Here is a 24364-nt window from a genome sequence, read left to right on the forward strand (position 1 = left end):
TATTCTCATTGAAAAACTGAAAACTGGGCCCACATAAGTGGAGCTTATGTTACTTATTTTTATATATGCAACAGACAGGCTAAACATTCTCATGACGATGGTAGTAAGCCAGACACATTTCCTACTTTTTACGCGTTCATTATGTGAAATTCGGTGGTAGCGGCTGTCGTAAGAACTTTGCTGGTGCCGTGGCCTTCAAAACATCTGCACTCTACTACAGATTATCAAAGGCGCTTCGTCACTGTGGCAGTGCTATACAGCGCCGTAGTGAAGTAGGGGGGAAGGGGGGGGGTCAGCCGCTGAAAAATGGTACATAAAGGCCAGTGATCTGCGGTAACTCAGTGCAGTAAGGATCCCTCACCAGAGCGGTTCGAGTTGGTAAGTCTGCTAACTACTAACTGTGTCTTTAATTGCTCTGTCGTCACGCTTTTACATTGTCATTTTTCCTATCTCCAAAGGGTCTTCTCCTCAAAGTAACGAAATGGACTCTTTAACATACTAAATATCGTATTGTTAAGTGTACCATAAGTAAATGTAACGAATAAATCGCATTTGCAAGACAACGTAGTTTGTGTTTTTGTCTCTATATTTCAAACTTTTTAGCCCCTATACCGCTGAATGTTCAGAGTCAGTTTTCAACTTTTCTTTTCGTGTGTGTTAGCTGCTGTTATGCACGACTTCTGATACAGTCACCCGGAAACCTATGATCAGTAGCATAGCCTTTTTAAGACGTATTCTCTCTTCTTTCACTATGGTATGAGCGTGATGTGACTGGCTTCAGTTATGACATATTATCGCTCTAGTGAAAGGACACGGCAATCTGGCAAGCTACATTTCTGTACATTAAAACGGCCAACCGCTGCCCTAGGGCGCCAGTTATTAAGACATACCTGGATATTGCTGCAATTTCACTAATATTTCCCAACATTTAAATACGCCATATAAAACAAAATAAAAAAAAGGAACTTCAGGAAACCAAGTGACATAACTCGCTTTCGTCCATACATGATGACAAGTAGTAAAACATTCAGATTTAACGTCTGTATGTGAATTGCCATTACTGTGTGCTGTTATATCAGTCGCTCGATAAGACAGAAATTTTCAATGCTAGAAACCTCAAATTAATTATCGGTTCCTTTTACTGACCCGCAACACAGATGTAATAGTTGCTGAAACATTCAAGGAAAATTTTAGCCTCATTTCAAATAGGTTTGTAACTCACACACCTATAGTTCATGAGGACGTCAATCTATCCTCAATATGTCGGAAAAATTAATTTCTTAATAAATGTATAGCAAATAAACAATTTTTTTCAGCCTTCAGTTGCAAGGTAATTTTACTCGTTTACCTAGGTTTCGATTCCAGTAATGGAATCTTCTTCGGAACAAAAAATTAAATTATTTTGAGAGCCAAACACTGGCCATGTCACTGGCTCTCAAAATAATTTAATTTTTTGTTCTGAAGAAGATTCCATTACTGGAATCGAAACCTAGGTAAACGAGTAAAATTACCTTGCAACTGAAGGCTGAAAAGAATTGTTTATTTGCTACACATTTCACAGTTGCTGACACGCTGCAATATTTTAAAGATTTGTAAACTTAATAAATGTCAAACGACATGTCTAAGCCAGGCTTAAAACATCGTCCGGTATTGCAGTAAATGATTTCTCCTAAATTTCTTTTGATGAATTAGTTAAAACACGCAAATCCACAAAATAATGGATATTTAAATATGCTGGTAAATCTTTACTTGACGCCTTCGTAAGAGACAATCTCCATCCTCTCCAAAGTAACTATGTAAGCAGCTGTAACTTTAATTCAGGGAAATAGTACTGACGGCAGTTGAGGCTTTCGTTTCAATTAAAATAATATTAGACAGAACTGATCATCTGTAGTACAGGAAATAGGTAGGAAAACTGTTGCAGCATTAACGAAAAATCACAAAATCCCCAGCCTTGATGATGTTTAACAGAAACTCGGTGTTTTTAATGGTATCCACAACGAAGTCGTTAAATAACATCTGCAAGAAAATCCAAAGAGATTCTGGCTGAATGTTAAATACACCATCGACAAGGCACCATCAGTACCTTCACAGCGTAATAGCAATGGTAAAGCAGAAGTACTAAGCAGTGTTTACGGAATTCATTCTCAAAATGAAGATGCAGTAAATATTCCTGAATTAGAATCATGAGTAACATACAAGTAGAACCCTCGGGGTAGTAAAACAATTTAAGTTACCATACAGAAAAGTCTCCTCACCAGATTTCATACCAATTAGATACTTTTTGGAGCACGCTGATGAAATAGCTCAATTGTTAACAATCATGTACAACCACTCGCTCGAGGAAACGTCCGTACTTAATGAACTGAAACTTGCAAGGGTCACACCAATACACAAGACGAATTATAGACCCATTTCACTGACATAGATTTACACAAACATATTGCAAGACATACCGTGTTCTCAATTACGAAATACCTCGAATAAAACGATATGTAGGGTCATATGCAGCAAGAATGCAGGAAATATCATTATTGTTTTTATATACACTAAGTCGTGTGTGTTATAGACGAAGTATTTCCATAATCTTCGTAAACGATGTAGAAAAAAAGTGATTGTTTGCAGATGAGGTCGTCACTTTCCGTCTGGCTAAGTCATTAGAAAATCAAAACCAACTGCAAAATGATTGACACTATATGTCTTTAAGATGTGAAAGTGGCAATTGACTCAACATATTAAAAGAAGTGTTTCGGCCACCCCATCAGTACTTATGGAATCAGTTCGATTTCCTTTACACGGTAACTCACACAAATTTAATGGCTGTAATTTCATTAAGTACCCATGGAATACAGTTGCGAACAACTTAAATTCGAACAAACACATAGATGTGATGGGGAAGGCAAACCATAGGCTACGTTTGACGGACAAGACGCTTAGCAGACGCAACAACTATATTAGCTAGCTGCATTATAGTTCTCCGTCCTCTTCTGGAGTATTGCTGCGTCGTTTAGGTTCTGTATCTGATAGGAATGACGGACGACTACGAAAAGTTTCAAGAAACGGTAGCTAGTTTCTGTTAGCACGAAATCGAGAAGACAGTGTCACAGATACGATATGCGATTTCGGGTAACAATCATGTAAACAAAAGCGTTCTTCTTTGCGGTGATATCTTTTCAAAACTTACCTTCACCGACTTTCTCTTTAGGACGAGAAAATATTTTGTTGACTTCCCCATAAATAGGGAGAAATGACCATAGTAGTTAAATACGAGAAATCAGATATCGCACAGTGCCTATTTTTCCAGCCGGCCGTACGAGAGCGAAATGCATGTGAAATAAGCTAAAAATATTCCTACTAACTCTCTTCCAATCACTTAAGTGTGAACTGCAGTGTAGTACTGTATATGTAGATGTAGATAATTATAATACGTTGATGTACACTAAAATGGCGTGAGTAATTATAACACTATTCTATATTTTTCTCAGATTTACTACAGTTACTGTTTATTACTGATGTTATACGATTGTCGCCAGGTGCTGAAGTAATAAAACATCAACGTCATGACGCTGGTAACGGGCAGTTGGCTATTGGACGCTGCGTTGCCGTTGCTGTTGGTACCCCTGCTTTACTGGTACGCGACGCGGAACTTCGACTACTGGAAGAAACTGGGAATCCCCTACATGAAGCCCATTCCCTACGTAGGCAATATGGGCAGCGTAGTGATCGGTCGGAAGCACATGGGGGAACCAGTCTTCGAATGCTACCGCAGGGCCGGAGACGCTCCGTTCATGGGCATGTTCGCCTTCGACAAGCCCATTCTCTTGGTGAAGGACCCCGCTCTCATAGGGCGCATCATGACCACTGACTTCTCCACGTTCTACGCCACAAATGCTAAAATCGACCCAGTGACTGACCCGGTCTTCGCCACCTCTCTTTTCGCCCAACATGGTGCAGGGTGAGTATGTCATGGAACAGGAAGGCAACCTGCTAATTGCAAAGATAAAAAATTTCAAATCACCGTACAGACTCTGTGTATTACTCCAGAGTAAAAGAAGAGCATTCCCCTTTAATTCACTCCTTCCTTTTTATTTTCTGGTTTCGCCAGATAGGAACAACATCATAATTCCAATTCCTTCAAATTTGTTCTTTTAATACAATTGCTTCATTTTCCCATCATGTCTTTTTTTTTCTTTCTCAGACAATCTTTCTCAACATATCTCTTCCTGCTACATCCTCTGAGTTTATATTGCGTGTTACTATACCTTTTCTAACTTGCTGGATCGAAATTATTTTTATTTTACCAAAGATACTAAATGGTCTGTTTGTGAGAGTTAATTATTCTTTCTACATAAATGTCCAAAAACTACCAAGTTTCTTTTCTATTTTGTTTCAATTAAGTTTTTGTATATTTCTCCTTAAAATTCAGATCGCTTCTTTCTTGAGATTTTGCCGGCCGCGGTGGCCGAGCGGTTCTAGGCGCTTCAGTCCGGAACCGCGCGACTGCTACGGTCGCAGGTTCGAATCCTGCCTCGGGCATGGATGTGGGTGATGTCTTTAGGTTAGTTAGGTGACCTCAGTTGTTAGGTCCCATAGTGTTCAGAGCCATTTTCTTGAGATTTTCTGTTATTTTTCGTACATCTAATGTATAACTCACCTACATAGAGGCGTCCCCGTTTCACTACCCTCCTGTAACTCATTATTATTACAATTTTCGATACAGTCCTTTTTACTGTAAAATTTTTTGTTCCACCCTTTCTATTAAGGTTTTTATTGCTCACAGAAAGGAAATATGTTTGCTAAAAGTCTTCAGCAGTTGTGCTGAATCTTGAGATATTGTTAATATAGGGTAACTACAGGCATCTATAAACTACTGTACTGTCTGTACATTATTGTATCAATGGGTGAAGACATTTCTGGAAGCTTCCGTTTAATTCACAATTATGCAAAATTTTAATAACAAGTTTACTGTGGTGCCCAGTTTTCTCAGTAGGTATATAAATTTTGTTTTATTAATCCAAACACCCGTTTGTTAGTCCAATATGCAGGAAAAAAGCGATTAGGTTTTGATTTTAACTGTGAAACGCTAAGCCACCAAACGAGAGAAAGGGAGTGTTTTTGTTGTTTTGTTTCAGATGGAGGAAATTACGTACTTCACTAACCCCAGCATTCACTTCAGGCAAAATGAAGCTCATGTTTCACCTCTTGAACGAAACTGGACAGAAACTGACCAATCATCTTGAGTCCGCAGCCTCCAAAGGTTTGGTCTTTTTGTGTTCGGAAAGTCTAAGTAAGGTGGTTTTAAGAGACTCAGAAAAAACGTTTAATGCTAATGGTCACTTCACTCATCTAATGGAGTAGAAGTGTGCTTACCATTTTTTCATAATGTTTTTATGACGTCTTTATGATGTTTTAATGGTAAAAAGAAACGAACTTAAATATGTAAAATATGTGATGTATTTGTTATTTAGGCACTGAAGTGGAGCTGAAGGACGTCATGGCTCGATATATGACGGACGCGGTTTGCTCCATTTTCATGGGTGTGGACGCTAACTCTCTCGAGAACCCAAAGTCACCGCTGCGAGAGCACGTGCGGGGAATCTTGAAAGAGACCGTCGTTGGAAGGATCGTCACCACGCTGGCGTTCTTTGCTCCACAGATCCTGTCCACACTCCGCATCCGACTCGGCAGCAAGAAAGTAGAGGACTTCTTTGTACAAAACACAGTTAAGGTACGCACTACCAACTCAGATTCATTTAAGTACCAACCAGACGAGGGGACAGGAACATTTATTTGTTCACTTGGTGCATTATGATATGATGCAAGCCCACAGCCCTTCTGCTCAATCGAACAAGCCAGTTTTTGAAACTTCCTGTCAGATTAAAACTGTGTGCCGGACCGAGACTCGAACTCGGAACCTTTTCCTTTCACGGGCCAGTGCTCTACCGACTGAGCTACCCAAGCACGATTCACGCCCCGTCCTCACAGCTTTACTACTGCCAGTACCTCGCCTCCTACCTTCCAAACTTAACAGAAGCTCTCCTGCAGAACTTGCAGAACTATCACTCCTGAAAGAAAGGATATTGTGGAGACATGGCTTAGCCACAGTAGAGCACTTGCCCGCGAAAGGCAAAGGTCCCGAGTTCGAGTCTCGGTCCGGCACACGGTTTTACTCTGCCAGGAAGTTTCATATCAGCGCACACTCCGCTGCAGAGTGAAAATCTCATTCTGGAAACCAGTTTTTATTTGAAGCCATAGTTGTGCAAGGTATAGCGAACTATTGCCAGCAGAGATTGAAAGAGGTTACCGACAGTGTTACGCCCTGCTCATATTTTTACATAACGGTTAATACATGAGGGTAAAATTTTGATTTATATTACATTCAGTGAAAGACAAATCATACAATAAAAACCAAAAACAAGATGGAAGAAGGTACTGAAGGAGGTAAGGAGAAAATAGAATAAAACTTGCGTTACCTTTTTTCTATAAAAATCACAATAAGTGATTTACTGGAAGAAACTGGGAAGTGAAGACAAAGCTACATTTACGAGTACAAGGTATAACTTTCTTTGATGATGGAAGCCGAGAAATGAGTTGGGCCTCAGATGTTGCCGCGTATGATATTTTACAGTCTACTGCCTGCTCAACGCATGGGGACTTGATTTCATCTATGAACACTTATTACCCTGAGAGGAACTAGTGCGCACTACGTAGTTCAGTTAATGGGAATCAATGACTCAGTGGTAAAGTTGTTATTTATTTATGTGTGCTGTATTTTAAGTAATATATGAGAGAGAAAAGTTATAAATCCAGTCTCTGGATTTTATGTAGCAAAGATAATGCTGAGTTGCAGCACTTGTAGGCAGTTGAATGTCAGTATTCGTTTGCGTAAGGATATTAAATTACGTGGTAAAATGCAGAAGCTAACATGGTATATTATATATGACAGAGGCGCTAGTATTATTTGAGAAACATCTGAAGTTAGTTCTTTGTCTCCTATGTCTTTTAGACTGTGACCGTGATTGATCTGTTGATTTGCAGGTACTATTCTGGAAACTACTGTTTCGCAAGATTTGTGATGTTTACACGTAATGACTAATGAAACATAAATGTTTCATACACCTATTTTAGGCGTTGTCTGACCCAGTGAGTGATACGAATGGTGAGTAGGAATCACCAGAAGGAGAGCAAAATGAAACCTACTTCCTACATAAGATACATCACTATGTTACTCAGTTGACTGGTCTGACTAAAACGAAAATCCTGAAGACAAACTTCTGTAGTGTTCATTCGTGAAGATCATTCGGAAATTATACAGCGTGTTATTATACAAAGATACTTACAGCGAACACAAGTGATATGAAAGCAAACTACAATAAATTTCTCGCATACCCTCACATTGAAAGCATTGAAATAAATTTCATTACCGTAACTTGAAGTGAATTTTAAACAATTTCTGAAGGCACACTTGTTTTTCTTTCATGTGTTCACGAACTTGAACGTTTTACCAGACTTGTGGACATCAGCTAATTATGTGCATTCTGTAAGTTAAAAATTATAGACACATTTAATTACAGTTATTGAAAAGTGGGTAATATTAGACTACACTCCGAGCGGGATTAACCGAGCGGTCTCAGGCGCTGCAGTCGAAGACTGTGCGGCTGGTCCCGGCGGAGGTTCGAGTCTTCCCTTGGGCATGGGTGTGTGTGGTTGTCCTTAAAATAACTTAGGTTAAGTAGTGTGTAAGCTTAGGGACTGATGACCTGAGCAGTTAAGTCCCATAAAATTTCATACACATTTGAACGTTAGACTACACGACTGTGATTTTCGTTTCACAATAAATGACTTCAAATTATGTTAATTAGGTTAATGCTCTAGTCAAAAATAAAATATAAATTTCTTGTTGACTTATTCTCCTAAAACCCCGGCAAACAAGTTCTATTAACACCCACATTTTTTCCACAGCTAATAGAGCACCGGAAGGAAACTGGGATTGTTCGGAACGACGTAATTGACATGCTCACGAAAATCAAGGAAGAGCAGCCAGAGGGCGATAACGAGCAACTCAGTGAGTACAATATCTCATAAATTTAGACAATATTGTCCATGGAGCACAGCGATCTGGTGCCATGCTTTGGTTAAAACAACAGTCGAGATCGGGATAACGTTTGCTTATTATGGGCGGTTTCGGCTTGTGTTAAATCATCTTCAGATTTTTTAGGCCCCTATTGTTGGTGCTCACGGTTCCTCCGTTTCTCACGTAATGCAACGATCGTCCACTGTCGTCGTCTGAAGATGACTTTAACATGGCCCAAACCCGTCATAATAAACAAATGTTATTCCGATCTCGACTTTTGTTTTAACCAAAGTACAATATCTGTTTCCGCAAGGTTCAAGTTCGAATTTAGACAATTATGGTTACATCTATTTGCGTCTCAAATCGATAGCGTAACTTAAAAATATGAATCTCAAAAGTAAAGACAACTGAGTGCAATCTTATAAAAACGTTGCGTAGAGCGCTAACATGCTTACGTGCTTACATTACGGTCGTCTTTAGATGTACTGCGATGCCTAACTATCCCATAAGAGGAATAAGATTGTCATTTTCAAACGAAAATAATAAGCTTAACTAAGAAATTTAGAGAGTCCAACATTTAAAGTAATTCTCCAGCCTGTGCGGCTAGTCCCGGCGGAGGTTCGAGTCCTCCCTCGGGCATGGGTGTGTGTGTTTGTCCTTAGGATAACTTAGGTCAAGTAGTGTGTAAGCTTAGGGACTGATGACCTTAGCGGTTAAGTCCCATATGATTTCACACACATTTGAACATTTGATTCACCAGCGTAACTTGGTCAGGGCCATTTCTTAGAATTCTGCAACATCACGTAAACATCATCATCAATGGCCTATACTTACTAACGAAAGATTCAAGTAGGCACTTTCTTTGGTCACTGTGAAGTCCGGTGAAGAGAGTCCAAATAAGCGCCGACCAGTAACGTAGACGCGTATCACCCGGAAATAGAGGTTCGTCGGAGGCACTTGTCTAGAAACTCGTTTCGCGGCTAAGTTCTTGGGTCATGTGCCATCGTGGCACTTGCTGCCGTCCTTGACGACTTTAGTGCATCTGCTGCGGTCTTCGCAGACAATATTTAATCCAATCATATCACTCTTGGAGCAATCTTTAAACACAGAGACGGTCATCTACGTGGTCTCTCGGTAAGAGCTGTCTAGAGTGCGTCAGGGAAACAGCGCGTGTTCAGTACGATGTAAGTGTCTTCGCCACCGCAGGCGACGTTGCTTGAGAGTTACGGTATTACTCGGCAGCTTCCCAGAATTCAGGACCATCTCATTTGTCACGTGATCCGGCCAACATAGAATGTTTCGTAAGCACCGTATATGAAAGGAGTTTATGTTCTTGTTTAGCTTACGATGTCCAAGCCGCAGCAACAACCACGAGTGTGCTAAGTATTTTTGTGGTTACAGTAAGATCTTTATCGTTCCATACAATTTTGAAGAGCTCGCCTGGCATTTGTCGGTTTCCCAGTTTTCGCGTTTGTTTCGTCGTCCAGAAAACTGATAAAGAGTGCCGAGGTAGCAGAATTTGCCGCCTGTAATTCCTAAGGAGCCATCTGCTCTTGTGGCACGCATATCCGTTTATCCTGGCGCCATAATCACGGTCTTATTCACATTCGGAGACGCTGAAAAGAGTTTGGATGCAGCGGTAGATTGATCCATGAGCCGTTGAAGGTCGTCCTGAGCATATGACAGCATTGCTGAATCTTCAGCGGGTAATAGGCTGCTTACAATGAGGCGTAGCGCCTTGGAGGCGGTTAAGTGGGAGATTTGTCTCCGAGCTGGATAGTGACAGATGGTGACACGAGACTGGACGCGCACGTAGTTTACGTATCAGCCGATAGAGGACAGTATTGGATAGGGCAACTGCGATTTTAGTTTCGATTGTGCCCACTAGAGTGCACTAAAGTAATAGATTATTTTTCATAAACTATTCTAATATTTTCATGAAGTGTTATTATGTCTTTTTGTGCATGTAAAATGTTATAAATGTGTGTTGGCAGTATGAATGATGCGTGAGTGTGGTGTAAGGTTAATATGAAGATAATTGTTTAACGAGTTGTGTAGTAGGATTTAGTGTGTGAACATTTCGAAGAAGTATAGATATGAACAAAGGGGATTTTTGTGGAATAGATTTGTAAAGTAAGCTTATGGTAAAGGGAAAGTTAATTCAGGTATAAATAACAATAGTAAATAACTCCATGCATAAAAAACTTCAGCATATTAGATAATTACGTCAGTAAAAGGTGCAGTCGTTAGGTTTACTATTTTGCCATTGGTTATTAATGAAAAGCGCGGACTGACGCGGGAGAATGTTGTTTTGCTATTGGCTGTTGAGTAAACTGACCAATGGTAAAGCAATATTTTTCGCACGCCTTTCTCTGCCGTTAGAGAAGACGTAGAGTATTCTAGAGAGGAGTCGAATCCTAGCCATGAAACAGATTGGACGTCTGCAGTACTAGTTCCGATGGAAATGATAAGTTGCCGGATCTAGCAGTGTTTCATACATCAAAAGTGTTGGAAAGTGACGGCATAATTATTCCTATGTGTGTGTAGAAATTTCGGAATTTTTAAGTGAATTTTGTGACGAGAAAAGACATAAATTCCGCGTGGCGTATGGAGCAGGTCGGTGGCTAAAAACTGTGACTGCATCTGGTACCGACAGACTTAATATTTGGCGAGCATTCTAAATAAAAAACAATCAGTATTTTTGTAGCTATTACGTTTTCGGGAAATGCAACACCATAAACTTGCTAAAGTGAGTGAAAGGGGTTATGAGTGACTGTGTTAAGACTAGCACGGGCTTGGCAGTGATACTCGTTCACCTAAGTTTCAGAATATATTAATTGAGGACAAAATTTCCAACCTTTCATTTGTGTGAAAACTTTCTCCCGAAATGTAGATTAGTGACTTCACTTGCAGCCTGATTCACGTCGAAGTACAGTAGACTTTCTCGACTTTCCTACTGATGATATGCTGAGACAATGTTCACAGGTAGGTGCAGGTTCGTCATAAAAGGGACGGAAAGAACCGCGCCGCCGCAACAAGTCCTCATGATAGCTAATGGATCTGAGCAATGAGTTAACTTCGCCTACGCTGAATATTGATCCCAGACTGTGACGGCGTGTATTGTTGCAGAGCTGACGAACGAGCTCATCGCAGGCCAGCTGATGTCGTTCTTGGCTGCTGGCTTCGACAACTCGTCTTCGACGCTGGCCTTCGCCCTGTTCGAGCTGGCGTGGAACCAGAGTCTGCAGGAGGAGGTGCGCCAGCACGTGCGCCACGTGCTGAGAAAACACGGCGGCCACATCACGTACGAGGCCGTCAACGAGATGACGGACCTCACCAACGTCGTCAGTGGTGAGTGCTACCTAGCAACAGGTACGATGGAAGTCATCTTATTGAAACGTTTCGATTACTTCAGCAGCATGCGGAAAAAACGTTTCACAACTTAAAGTTCAGTGTATGAGCATGCGTACTAGAGATAAGATATTCAAAATTTGTAGTGAGTGCTTGAGAAGAGGACCCCGTAAAAAATTATATTTCAATTCTTCTTGTTATAGATATCATCATATTCTGACGCTAGTGTGTTGTGTGCAGTTACCGTCATTCACGCAAAACTGCTTCTCACAAAAGTAATTCAGTGTCTTTACAGCAGTCAAAATATCTCAACAAGTAACCTTTCTAACGTCAATAACTTTGAAACACAATAAGTTTGCTGTGGGACAGTAACCACACTTGGCTACGTTATTTTTGGGGTACCCACGCCAAAGTAGTTCAGTATCAAAAGCCACAGTGATTACATTATCCAGTTATTTGTAGCGTGCTGTTCCATTTCTCTGTGTTCCGTAACTCCATCAATAACGTCGGAAGACCATACGACACGGCTGTAACATAACATAATTTATTACGGTTGTTTTTGCTAGTATGGGTAACGGCCTTGCCGCAGTGGATACACCGGTTCCCGTCAGATCACCGAAGGTTAAGCGCTGTTGGGTGTGGCCGGCACTTGGATGGGTCACCATCCGGTCCGCCATGCGCTGTTGCCGTTTTTCAGGTTGCGCTCAGTTTCGTGATGCCAATTGAGGAGCTACTCGACCGAATAGTAGCGGCTCTGGTCACAGAGAACCCTCGTAACGACCGGGAGAGCAGTGTGCTGACCACACGCCCTTCCTATCTGCATCGTCATCTGAGGACGACACGGTGGTCAGACGGTCCCGATGGGCCACTTGTGGCCTGAACGTGGAGTGCTCTTTTGTGCTGATATGCTCCATTACACAGAGTAATGCTTCATGAATTTGTAGCAGCGAATTGTGTTGTAAACACAAAAAAGACAGATTGGGAGTAACAGCCAACTAGTTGGAAAATCCATGTTTAATGTTTATTCAACCTTTACGATGGTTTCCACAGTTACCAAACTGGTTCAGTACGTACTGCACCTATTAACAAATATTACAACACTGCGTGTGTGGAACAAGCATGGTATCATTATAAAAGCAAAATTACAGGAATTCTTGGCAAATTATTTTAGTGTCTTAATTAAAACAAATTATTTACATTTATTTTAATTAAAACACATTACTTAAATAGGGTGTTTTAATTGGTCATTAAGTGGATGACACTTGCGTGCACTACACGGGTTCAACGATTCCCACATCGGATGTTGTTGTTGTTGTGATCTTCAGTCCTGAGACTGGTTTGATGCAGCTCTCCATGCTACTCTATCCTGCGCAAGCTTCTTCATCTCCCAGTACCTACTGCAACCTACATCCTTCTGAATCTGCTTAGTGTATTCATCTCTTGGTCTCCCTCTACGACTTTTACCCTCCACGCTGCCCTCCAATGCTAAATTTGTGATCCCTTGATGCCTCAAAACATGTCCCACCAACCGATCCCTTCTTCTAGTCAAGTTGTGCCACAAACTTCTCTTCTCCCCAATCCTATTCAATACCTCCTCATTAGTTACGTGATCTACCCACCTTATCTTCAGCATTCTTCTGTAGCACCACATTTCGAAAGCTTCTACTCTCTTCTTGTCCAAACTGGTTATCGTCCATGTTTCACTTCCATACATGGCTACACTCCATACAAATACTTTCAGAAACGACTTCCTGACACTTAAATCTATACTCGATGTCAACAAATTTCTCTTCTTCAGAAACGATTTCCTTGCCATTGCCAGTCTACATTTTCTATCCTCTCTACTTCGACCACCATTATTTCACTCCCTAAATAGCAAAACTCCTTTACTACTTTAAGTGTCTCATTTCCTAATCAAATCCCCTCAGCATCACTAGATTTAATTTGACTACATTCCATTATATTCGTTTTGCTTTTGTTGATATTCATCTTATATCCTCCTTTCAAGACACTGTGCATTCCGTTCAACTGCTCTTCCAAGTCCTTTGCTGTCTCTGACAGAATTACAATGTCATCGGCGAACCTCAAAGTTTTTACTTCTTCTCCATGAATTTTAATACCTACTCCGAATTTTTCTTTTGTTTCCTTTATTGCTTACTCAATATACGGATTGAATAACATCGAGAAGAGGCTACAACCCTGTCTCACTCCTTTCCCAACCATTGCTTCCCTTTCATGCCCCTCAACTCTTATAACTGCCATCTGGTTTCTGTACAAATTGTAAATAGCCTTTCGCTCCCTGTATTTCACCCCTGCCACCTTCAGAATTTGAAACAGTGTATTCCAGTTAACGTAGTCAAAAGCTTTCTCTAAGTCTACAAATGCTAGAAACGTAGGTTTGCCTTTTCTTAATCTTGCTTCTAAGATAAGTCGTAAGGTTAGTATTGCCTCACGTGTTCCAACATTTCTACGGAATCCAAACTGATCTTCCCCGAGCTCCGCTTCTACCAGTTTTTCCATTCGTCTGTCAAGAATTCGCGTTAGTATTTTACAGCTGTGACTTATTAAACTGATTGCTCGGTAATTTTCACATCTGTCAACGCCTGCTTTCTTTGGGATTGGAATTATTATATTCTTCTTGAAGTCTGTGGGTATTTCGACTGTCTCATACATCTTGCTCACCAGATGGTAGAGTTTTGTCATGACTGTCTCTCCCGAGGCCATCAGTAGTTCTTATGCAATGTTGTGTACTCCCGGGGCCTTGTTTCGACTCAGGTCTTTCAGTGCTCTGTCAAACTCTTCACGCAGTATCTTATCTCCCATTTCTTCTTCATCTACATCCTCTTCCATTTCCATAATATTGTCCTCAAGTACATCGCCCTTGTATAAACCCTCTATATACTCCTTCCACCTTTCTGCCTTCCCTTCTTTGCTTAGAACTGGGTTGCCATCTGAGCTCTTGATATTCATACAAGTGGTTCTCTTCTCTCTAAAGGTCTCTCTAATTTTCCTGTAGGCAGTATCTATCTTACCCCTAGTGAGACAAGCCTCTACATCCTTACATTTGTCCTCTAGCCATCTGTGCTTAGCCATTTTGCACTTCCTGTCGATCTCATTTTTGAGACGTTTGTATTCCTTTTTGCCTGCTTCATTTACTGCATTTTTATATTTTCTTCTTTCATCAATTAAATTCAATATTTCTTCTGTTACCCAAGGATATCTATTAGCCCTCATCTTTTTACCTACTTGAACCTCTGCTGCCTTCACTACTCATCCCTCAGAGCTACCCGTTCTTCTTCTACTGAATTTCTTTCCCCCATTCCTGTCAATTGTTCCCTTATGCTCTCCCTGAAACTCTCTACAACCTCTGTTTCTTTCAGTTTATCCAGGTCACATCTCCTTAAATTCCCACCTTTTTGCGGTTTCTTCAGTTTCAATCTGCAGTTCATAACCAATAGATTGTGGTCAGAATCCACATCTGCCCCTGGAAATGTCTTACTATTTAAAACCTGGTTCCTAAATCTCTGTCTTACCATTATATAATCAATCTGATACCTTTTAGTATCTCCAGGATTCTTCCAGGTATACAACCTTCTTTCATGATTCTTGAACCAAGTGTTAGCTATGATTAAGTTATGCTCTGTGCAAAATTCTACAAGGCGGCTTCCTCTTTCATTTCTTCCCCCCAATCCATATTCACTTACTATGTTTCCTTCTCTCCCTTTTCCTACTGACGAATTCCAGTCACCCATGACTATTAAATTTTCGTCTCCTTTCACTACCTGAATAATTTCTTTTATCTCGTCATACATTTCATCAATTTCTTCATCATCTGCAGAGCTAGTTGGCATATAAACTTGTACTACTGTAGTAGGCATGGGCTTTGTGTCTATCTTGGCCACAATAATGCGTTCACTATGCTGTTTGTAGTAGCTAACCCGCACTCCTATTTTTTTATTCATTATTAAACCTACTCCTGCATTACCCCTATTTGATTTTGTATTTATAACCCTGTAATCACCTGACCAAAAGTCTTGTTCCTCCTGCCACCGAACTTCACTAATTCCCACTATATCTAACTTTAACCTATCCATTTCCCTTTTTAAATTTTCTAACCTACCTGCCCGATTAAGGGATCTGACATTCCACGCTCCGATCCGTAGAATGCCAGTTTTCTTTCTCCTGATAACGACGTCCTCTTGAGTAGTCCCCGCCCGGAGATCCGAATGGGGGACTATTTTACCTTCGGAATATTTTACCCATGAGGACGCCATCATCATTTAATCATACAGTAAAGCTGCATGTCCTCGGGAAAAATTACGGCTGTAGTTTCCCCTTGCTTTCAGCCGTTCGCAGTACCAGCACAGCAAGGTCGTTTTGGTTAATGTTACAAGGCCAGATCAGTCAATCAACCAGACTGTTGCCCCTGCAACTACTGAAAATGCTGCTGCCCCTCTTCAGGAACCACATGTTTGTCTGGCCTCTCAACAGATACCCCTCCGTTGTGGTTGCACCTACGGTACGGCCATCTGTATCGCTGAGGCACGCAAGCCTCCCCACCAACGGCAAGGTCCATGGTTCATGGGGGGGGGGGGGGGGGGGGGGGGGGCATCGGATGTAGACAATACTATAGCGATGTATATTAAAACTTTTTTTTTTACGTTGGGTCTAGTGTCTTTCTGTAAGAGAAATAGCGATTGTGCTAACTAAATCATAAACTGTATCAGCTGTATCGAGGCGCCGTGCATGCATTCGTGTCCGAATGAGATTTGCAACGTAATTCAGAATAACACAGGCACTGCAATATCATATTAATTCACGTACAAAGGCGAGCGTCTTGAAGTAAAATGTCTCCCCTATAGGGGAATAAACATATTGGATGTACGAGTAGAGGTTGTAGGCACATGGTTGATGACATGCGGAAATTTGTGTCTGGCAGTGTGTCGTACCCAGATAGCCGAATGGTAAAACGACCGCTCGAGATAAGCGGAAAATTAGGATTCGGTACACAGTCCGGCACAAATCTGCTTTGTCGTCACTCTATAATACAGCAGATGGTTGTCCGTATCCGCAGCTGCACTACGTTTCTTATATTCATTAGTAGTTGAAAAGAGGTGGAGGGGAGGGGCTTAAAAAAATTTGTCATACGACTTTAATGGCAGACTTTTTTAACTTCCTCCCGTCTAGTTCTTTTTAACTTGTAGTGAATATAAGAAACGTTTTCGCGGCTGCGATTATGGAGAGCCATCAGCTGTATAATAGATTGCCATTAAAGCCATATGGCTTGTCTTACAAAAGAGGTCGCAGGTTCAAGTAAATAGAGAAAACTCATTACAATACATGCAAAAAAAAGAAAAAAAACGCAAGAGAAACACGTGTGCTTCAATATGCAACTGTAAGAAGCATGAGCGTAAAAGGAAAAACGGTTGAAAGAAAAACTATCTTTGAAGAAGAGGTGCAGTACTTCATGTGTTAACTTGACCCTGACATGAAGAAACACCGCAAAAGGACACAATGTGACGTAGAAAGCGCAAATATTAAAAGAAAAGTGGAACTTGGGGAACGAGAGGGAGGGGGAAGGAGAAAGGTGGAAATGGTGTAGATTGTCACTTGTTATTACGCACCTTGTTTGTGAAGCAGACGTCAGCCCCCTCAATAATAACATGACCTATTTTTTGTTTTCAGAGACGCAGCGGAAGTACCCCACAGCGAATTTCCTGAACCGCGAGGCGTCTCGCGACTACAGGATAGAAGGGACGGACATAGTGCTGCCCAAGGGCACCGCAGTCTTCGTGTCGGTGGCCGGTCTGCACTCCGACCCCAAGTACTGGCAGGAGCCGCTCAGGTTCTGGCCAGACCGCTTCAGGGAGGAGAACTCCAGGGACCGACCGAGCCACACGTTCATGCCGTTTGGCGAGGGCCCCAGGACGTGCATAGGTGAGTCCCCAGACACTCAGTTTCCGCTTCCAACCGCGTCTTTGTACAGCAAACCGAACTTTAGTATAGAATATACAACGCAATTCCACATGACAGTTACACCGGTTACTTATGACCCCACCGTAAACTTTTGGAGTTTGCGGAGCAGTAGGTTGCAGAATGATTTGTTTTTTAAGCAAAGAGTCTTTCTGTGACACATTTTACGTGGCAGTCGTATGAAAACCATGTACGTTTGTTGGTGGATGTCAATAACAATACTCAGCCTTCGCATTATTACAGGCATGTCACCATAAATTTACAATAGGTATATTAGGTCTTAGCAGTAGTAGCTGCTTAAATGTTTCTAGTGTTGTTCAGTGTGGGGAAATGGATAAATAATACCGATAGCTCAGAACTGCTGTTACCTTCTATTACACACACAACAGCGGATAGGCACTTGGTACAGGGAGTGGCAACTGACCCTTAACATAGACAAATGTAATGTATTGCGAATACATAGAAAGAAGGATCCTTTATTGTATGATTGTATGATAGCAGAACAAACACTGGTAGCAGTTACGTCTGCAAAATATCAGGGAGTATGCGTGCAGAACGATTTGAAGTGGAATATAAAATTAATTGTTGGTAAGGCGGGTGCAAGGTTGAGATTCATTGGGAGAGTCCTTAGAAAATCAACAAAGGAGGTGGCTTACAAAGCACTCGTTCGACCTATACTTGAGTACTGCTCATCAGTGTGGGATCCGTACCAGGTCGGGTTGACAGAAGAGGTAGAAAGGATCCAAAAAAGAGCGGCGCGTTTCGTCACAGGGTTATTTGGTAAGCGTGATAGCGTTACGAAGATGTTTAGCAAACTCAAGTGGCAGACTCTGCAAGAGAGGCGCTCTGCATCGCGGTGTAGCTTGCTGTCCAGGTTTCGTGAGGGTGCGTTTCTGGATGAGGTATCGAACATATTGCTTCCCCCTACTTATACCTCTCGAGGAGATCACGAATGTAAAACTAAAGAGATTCGAGCTCGCACGGAGGCTTTCCGGCAGTCGTTCTTCCTGCGAACCACACGCGACTGGAACAGGAAAGGGAGGTAATGACAGTGGCACGTAAAGTGCCCTCCTCCACACACCGTTGGGTGGCTTGCGGAGTATAAATGTAGATGTAGATGTAGAACATTCTTGACACGTCCTAGGAGAAACCAATCGAGAGTCATAAATCATTGAAAATCTCTGGACTTAGGTTCAGTTCGACCTTACCTACGTTCTCCGAGGTCGGTTAGGGAGCGGTATATCTCGAGTAACGCCACATAGGGCTGAAACTCGCTTACACTTGTAGCAGACGTTTATAGAACCGGCAGAAAAGCAGATATACGTAAGCTGAAACAGGTGCAGGTCTTGTAAGATGATTACCATCGACTTGGGCATAAATATGCACTGCTAAGCTCTATATCTGAAGACGAAGAACAATCTCACGTAAATTGGAACAGACATAGATGATGTGATTGCGATTGTTACAGCCGGTGACCTGGGTAGTATAGACAATCACTAATGGTCAAATATACTGAAGGATTAGAAGCCAAACGGGCTATCGAGCATTGCGTATCAGTCTCCCCTTATAAATGAAGGGTTAAAAAGAATACACTTTGTGATCAGAATATTCCGTTCACTGCCGTGTAGTAAGGACCTGACAAACAGATATCATGGGAGGTGGGCCCGCCACTATTAAAGTAGGCGGGGTGTTTCCTGTTTCCATTACAGAAACACTAACAGAAGACTGCTCCGGTTAAGAGGGTTCAGTGGCACCTAATGTGAAGTAGTCAGCGAATGTCACCTGAGTAATAAATCCACCAGAGGCATTTCAGCACTTCCAAAGGTGCCCAGGTCGACTCCTGGTAGCGCAATTGTGAAGTCGAAACGCGAAAGAACAATTATTGCTAAACCAGGACCAGACCGACCGGAAGCACAGACGGAGAGGAATCGTCGAGCAATGCAGAGCTTGCTTGTAAAAATCGCATGAAATCAGTGGAGGGACTACACTGAATTTGACATAAGTCATGGAATGTGCACATATTCAGTGTTAGGCAATGCAATATACCGAGATCCACAGTGTCAAGAGTGTGCCGAGAATACCACATGTCAAGTATTACCTCTCACCCCGGACAACGCAGCAGACGACGGCCTTCACTTAACGACTGAGCGCAGCGTCGTATTCGTAGAGTTGTCAGTGCTAACAGACAAGCAACATTGCGTGGGATCAACGCAGAAACCAATGTGTGACGAACGACGGAGGTATCCGTTAGGACATTGTGGCAGAAGTTGGTGTTAATGGGCTACGGCACCAGACGAACTACCCGAGTACCATCGGTAACAGCACAACGTCGCCTGCAGCGCCTTCCCTTGGCTCGTGATAATATCGGTTGGATCTTAGATGACTGGAAAACCGTGGCCTGCTCAGATGAGTTCTGATTTCAGTTAACAAGAGCTGATGGCAGAGATCGAGTGTCGCGCAGACCCCACTAAGCCGTGGGACAAGTTGCAAGTAAGCACTGTGAAAGCTGTTGATGACCCCATACTGGTGTAGGCTGAGTCTATATGGAACGTAGTGGGTCCTCCACTATGTTCGGCTATTTAGAGAACATTTGCAGCCATTCATGGACTTCGTATTCCCAAACCGCTATGGAATTTTTATGGACGACAATGCACCATGTTACCAGCCCACAGTTGTTCGTGATTCTTTTGAAGAACATCCTGGACAGTACAAGTGAACGATTCGGCCAACCAGATCACCCGACATGATTTTCACCGAACATTTATGGGATCAGTTCGTGCACAAAACTCTGCACCGTCAACGCTTTCGCATTTACGAACGGCTGTACAGGGTGCGTGGCTCAGCTTTTCTAGAGGGGTTTCCAACGACTTGTTGAGTCCATGCCACGACGGGTGCTGCACTACGCCAGGTAAAGGAGGTCCGACTTGATTTTAGGAGGTATCCAATGACTTTTGTCACCGCAGTGTGTAAGTTCCCAAGTGCCACCAGCCGTCCATCTAACGTAATGGGAATAGTGGATAAAAAGTAAAGTGGTTCAATGGGCAAACAGCTCATAAAGTATCAGTTTCAACATTCAGTGACAAGCGTGGCTTGGGGTGATACTGTTAGTTACGTAAGCCCATCCCCCAGGGCAAGGTCATATCACATCGGATGGGAAAATTCGGTTTTTAATTGTCGTGAGGCTGAAAACCGCATAAAAAGCACCAGTCACATCGGGTTCTAATTGTTCTGAGAACAAAAACAGCTTAAAAAGCATCAGTTAAAATCAAATAGCATTATTAATTTACGTGAGAATGGCGAAAAACATGTTTAATGTGCTGTCCACCGTTTTCCGCAACAAGTTGAAATCGAGTAACAGCATGTTCCACAACTCATCGACGTGTTTCCGGGTTCACGTTCGGAGTGTGTTCCGCAATACGTGCCTTCGATGCAGCTAACTTTGCAGTCGGAACACTGAACACAACATATTTCAGATATCCTCACAACCAGAAGTCACACGGATTAAGATCATGTGATCGGGACGGCCTGGCTGTAGGGAAATGGCGCCTGATCATTCTAGCATTTCCGAAAAGGCACTGCAGCAGCTGCTTAACAGGATTTTCAATCTGCGCAGGTGCGCCATCTTGCATAAAAATGATCCCATCCTCACATCCACGCTTTTGGAGAGCTGGAATGACGTGGTTACGCAAATGACGCTCATAGCGCTTACCAGTGACGGTACAGGTAACAGGACCGGAAACACCTGTCTCTTCGAAAAAAATATGGCCCGATGATAAATGATGCCGTAAACCAGCACCACACACCTTTTCAAAATGAAGTGATACTGGTTGATTTGTGTGTATATTTTCCGTTGCCCGTATTCGACAATTACGTGTATTGACATTCTCTCTTGGTGGCAGGTCAACAGGAAGCAACTGGTGCACGTGAGTAATTTTGAATAGATAGGTAATGAGGATGTTTCATAGGATTTTAGGCGCCGTGATCACGGGTACGTCCAATGTTCGTGGAATTCTCCGTGCACTACACGTTCGCACACTACCATTCGCCTCCTCCTGCATTGCTGTGGCCACTGCTTCCAATTACGTCGAATCAATTCATTTCCCCCCTCTAACACGTAGCACACCAAAATAACCCGCCTTTTCGAATTTCCGAATCACTTTGTCCAGACTCACGGCAGTCATTGGACCAATGCCATTTTCCAAACACTTCAGTGTCCAGAACTTCTGCAGAGCGCGATCTTTCATTGAGACAGTCATGGCGAACGTCGCAGACACGAAAGTAGGAAAAGCCTTGCACCGGGCGTGTTTATATCAACTTCCATAGGTCGTGCGCATGACAGGTGTTTTCATTTACGCATACTGACACATATAGTGCCATCTATTGATCAGTTTTCACACTATTGTTTTTTTTATTCTGTCATATGTTTTCCCCCTTCTCCGATAATATTCTGTTGCAATTTGACTTCATTATGACCAGTGGTGTTGTTTCCACAGTGCTTTTAAAGTTTAATTATAATCACCCTGTACTGTATTTTCCGGCTCTTCCCTGAAAGTGGTCTCTTTTACTATTTGTATTGTATGATCATTCCATTTAGGTATTATGCGGTAGATACTGTTTCCAACAGTTTCCCACTCACAGTGTAGTTGCACTGTATTGGCTGTATTTATCTATGTATGCGCAATAAATAACATTTATTTAGGTTAGTGCTTAGCTTCCAGAGCCTGCACCATCCATCGGTTCTCTGCAGGTCATTCTGCAAATCGGTATTGTCTTCTTGCATTGCCACTTCCTTACAGACAACCGCATCCGACACTTTCTACGAGATCATTTACGTACACTCTAAACGGTCCTTTCATACTTCCTTGGGGCACTCCATAAATTAGCCTACCTTTACATACGGCGGTTTTGTTCTGCTAAGAGTGACGTGTTGAGTTCTATCTGCAAAGGTGTCTTGAATACAATGGCAAATCTGATTCTTCTAATTACAGTCATTAAGTCATATATCGTTAAAAAAAATTTAGTTTCCTAAGATGCAAATGACCTACTTCCCAGCAACATCAAACGTTCTGTGAAATGAGGAGACTGTGCCAGTTTAAACACTGTTTACGCACAAAGATGGCTCTGGTTCAAATGGCTCTGAGCACTATGGGACTTAACTTCTGAGGTCATCAGTCCCCTAGAACTTAGAACTACTTAAACCTAACTAACCTAAGGACATCACACACATCCATGCCCGAGGCAGGATTCGAACCTGCAACCGTAGCAGTCGCGCGGTTCCGGACTGAGCGCCTTAACCGCGAGACCACCGCGGCCGGCTACGCACAAAGAACAGAGCTATTAAAAAAAAATACTTGTTTCGAAGTGAGGAGCAACGAAGAATCAAAACTTGTTAGTGTAACTGACCAAAAAAGTCAACAGGTATTTCAAGAGAAAGCCAAACGACCGCTTCAGGCGCCAGGTGAGAGACCTGGCTCTTATCAACGGGAGGTGTAGACAAATAAGGAATAGAAGAGTGATCAGTCACTCGAGCCGGAAGTAGTCGATGTGAAACCTGACACTAGAAAGTAATTTCCATCAACGGAATATGGTTGGTATGGGAACAGAATAAGAAGATCTACACCTCCAGTCGTCTGAGTCCTATTACTCCACTTCTTTTCTTCACAATGAATTGCACTCCAGTTTAATACATCGCTGTAGCTGTCCGTCTGTTTGTCTAGGACGCTGTACCTGATGACCAGTTCTTTTCTAAGTCCAGTGCTTATCTATTTTAGTGAGTTATATGAACATCGGTTATACACTACAGATGTGTTATTCAATAAGTTCATATCTAGTCAGTAATGAAATTCCGATTATAAGCACTAGTTACACATTATAATGGTACGCAGCGTTAGTATCTAAGGTCTTTTCACAGTGAACTGTTCGTGATACATAATGTGCTCCCATTACTATCAATAACCCCGTTGTTTTGTTCTTTTCAGGCATGAGATTCGCGTACATGCAAGTGAAAGCGGCTCTCGTGCACATTCTCAACAACTTCGAAGTGCACCCAGCGCCATCGACCCCTACCACTTTGAGTTACCATCCGTCCAGGCTTGTCGGAACTCCAGCTGTAAATCTGTCCCTACTCTTCAAGAAAACTAGCTGTTCATGATGGTCAGCAGTTCACAGGAGTGTAGCTGCTACATCCTTTACCGGAAACCTCAGTAATTTCCTGGGCGTGGCAAAGTGATTGCCGTATTCCTTTCTTTAGCCAAACAGTATCATTGAGTCTGATTGTGTTTGCAATATTGATTTGTTTGCATAATACGGATCCTTTTCCAGATCCAAGAATTCTATTGCATTGTTTTCAGTTACGTGTACTTTTTTGATGTTCTGTAATAAAAACATCTGATAAATTCCTTACCCCTCGTGGGTTTAACGCATTATTTCCATCCTCTCTACCTTAGATGCCTTGTTGAATTTCGTATTTCATACAGTTTGCTCGTCGTTGCTTCAATTATTTAGAAACGTAGTGCAACAGAAGTGAAGCAATGGAAAGAGTTAATTACAGACACACTTCACACTAAAGTCAGTTTCTGACCTATTATGTGAAAAACTTTCTCTGAAAAAGTACTTGTAGTCTTCAAAATAATTAGAATATCACTTAGCACAAAACAGAAATTTGTATCGATTGAGCATTCAGATGCGAAAGTAGATTTTTCAACCTCAAACGACAGCCTCTAAAGTTATCTGACTTTGTGATACTTTCCTGCGAAAGGTAACTGTTCATTGTTTCGAGTAGCAATAGAGGCAGTAAGAAAACAATTGTTCTTATTAACAAGTAAATGTATGACAATAGGATAAACAAGTGCTTCATTCAAGGGAAATACTTCAACAGCCAAGATCGCTAGCTACTATTTTATTTTGATGACCGCCTTCGGCTAGTCAAAATTTAAATATAATTAACAACCATGCTTGTTGCACCAT

At 41.9% G+C, this 24364-nt stretch overlaps 1 protein-coding gene across 1 annotated transcript; it reads left to right on the forward strand.

Annotated features, from left to right (window-relative positions):
- Window positions 1-337: 337 nt before the first annotated feature.
- Window positions 338-23800, forward strand: LOC124545178 (cytochrome P450 6j1-like). Its single transcript, XM_047124017.1, has 8 exons — window positions 338-378; window positions 3534-3955; window positions 5133-5257; window positions 5469-5728; window positions 7963-8065; window positions 11204-11425; window positions 17111-17362; window positions 23377-23800. The coding sequence occupies exons 2-8, from the start codon at window positions 3561-3563 to the stop codon at window positions 23547-23549; spliced, it is 1530 nt and encodes a 509-aa protein (XP_046979973.1). The 5' UTR covers window positions 338-378; window positions 3534-3560; the 3' UTR covers window positions 23550-23800.
- The last annotated feature ends 564 nt before the right edge of the window (window positions 23801-24364 follow it).

The sequence above is a fragment of the Schistocerca americana genome, chromosome 8, assembly GCF_021461395.2.
Source record: "Schistocerca americana isolate TAMUIC-IGC-003095 chromosome 8, iqSchAmer2.1, whole genome shotgun sequence".
Lineage (NCBI taxonomy): Eukaryota > Metazoa > Arthropoda > Insecta > Orthoptera > Acrididae > Schistocerca > Schistocerca americana.

What these genes read in the sequence shown, in the direction of transcription:
- LOC124545178 (XM_047124017.1), top strand. Translation starts at nt 3,561, where the DNA reads ATGACGCTGGTAACGGGCAGTTGGCTATTGGACGCTGCGTTGCCGTTG. An exon ending in TGAGTCCGCAGCCTCCAAAG is followed by an intron (nt 5,258 to 5,468) that starts GTTTGGTCTTTT and finishes TTTGTTATTTAG; the next exon opens with GCACTGAAGTGGAGCTGAAG. An exon ending in CCTCACCAACGTCGTCAGTG is followed by an intron (nt 11,426 to 17,110) that starts GTGAGTGCTACC and finishes TTTTGTTTTCAG; the next exon opens with AGACGCAGCGGAAGTACCCC.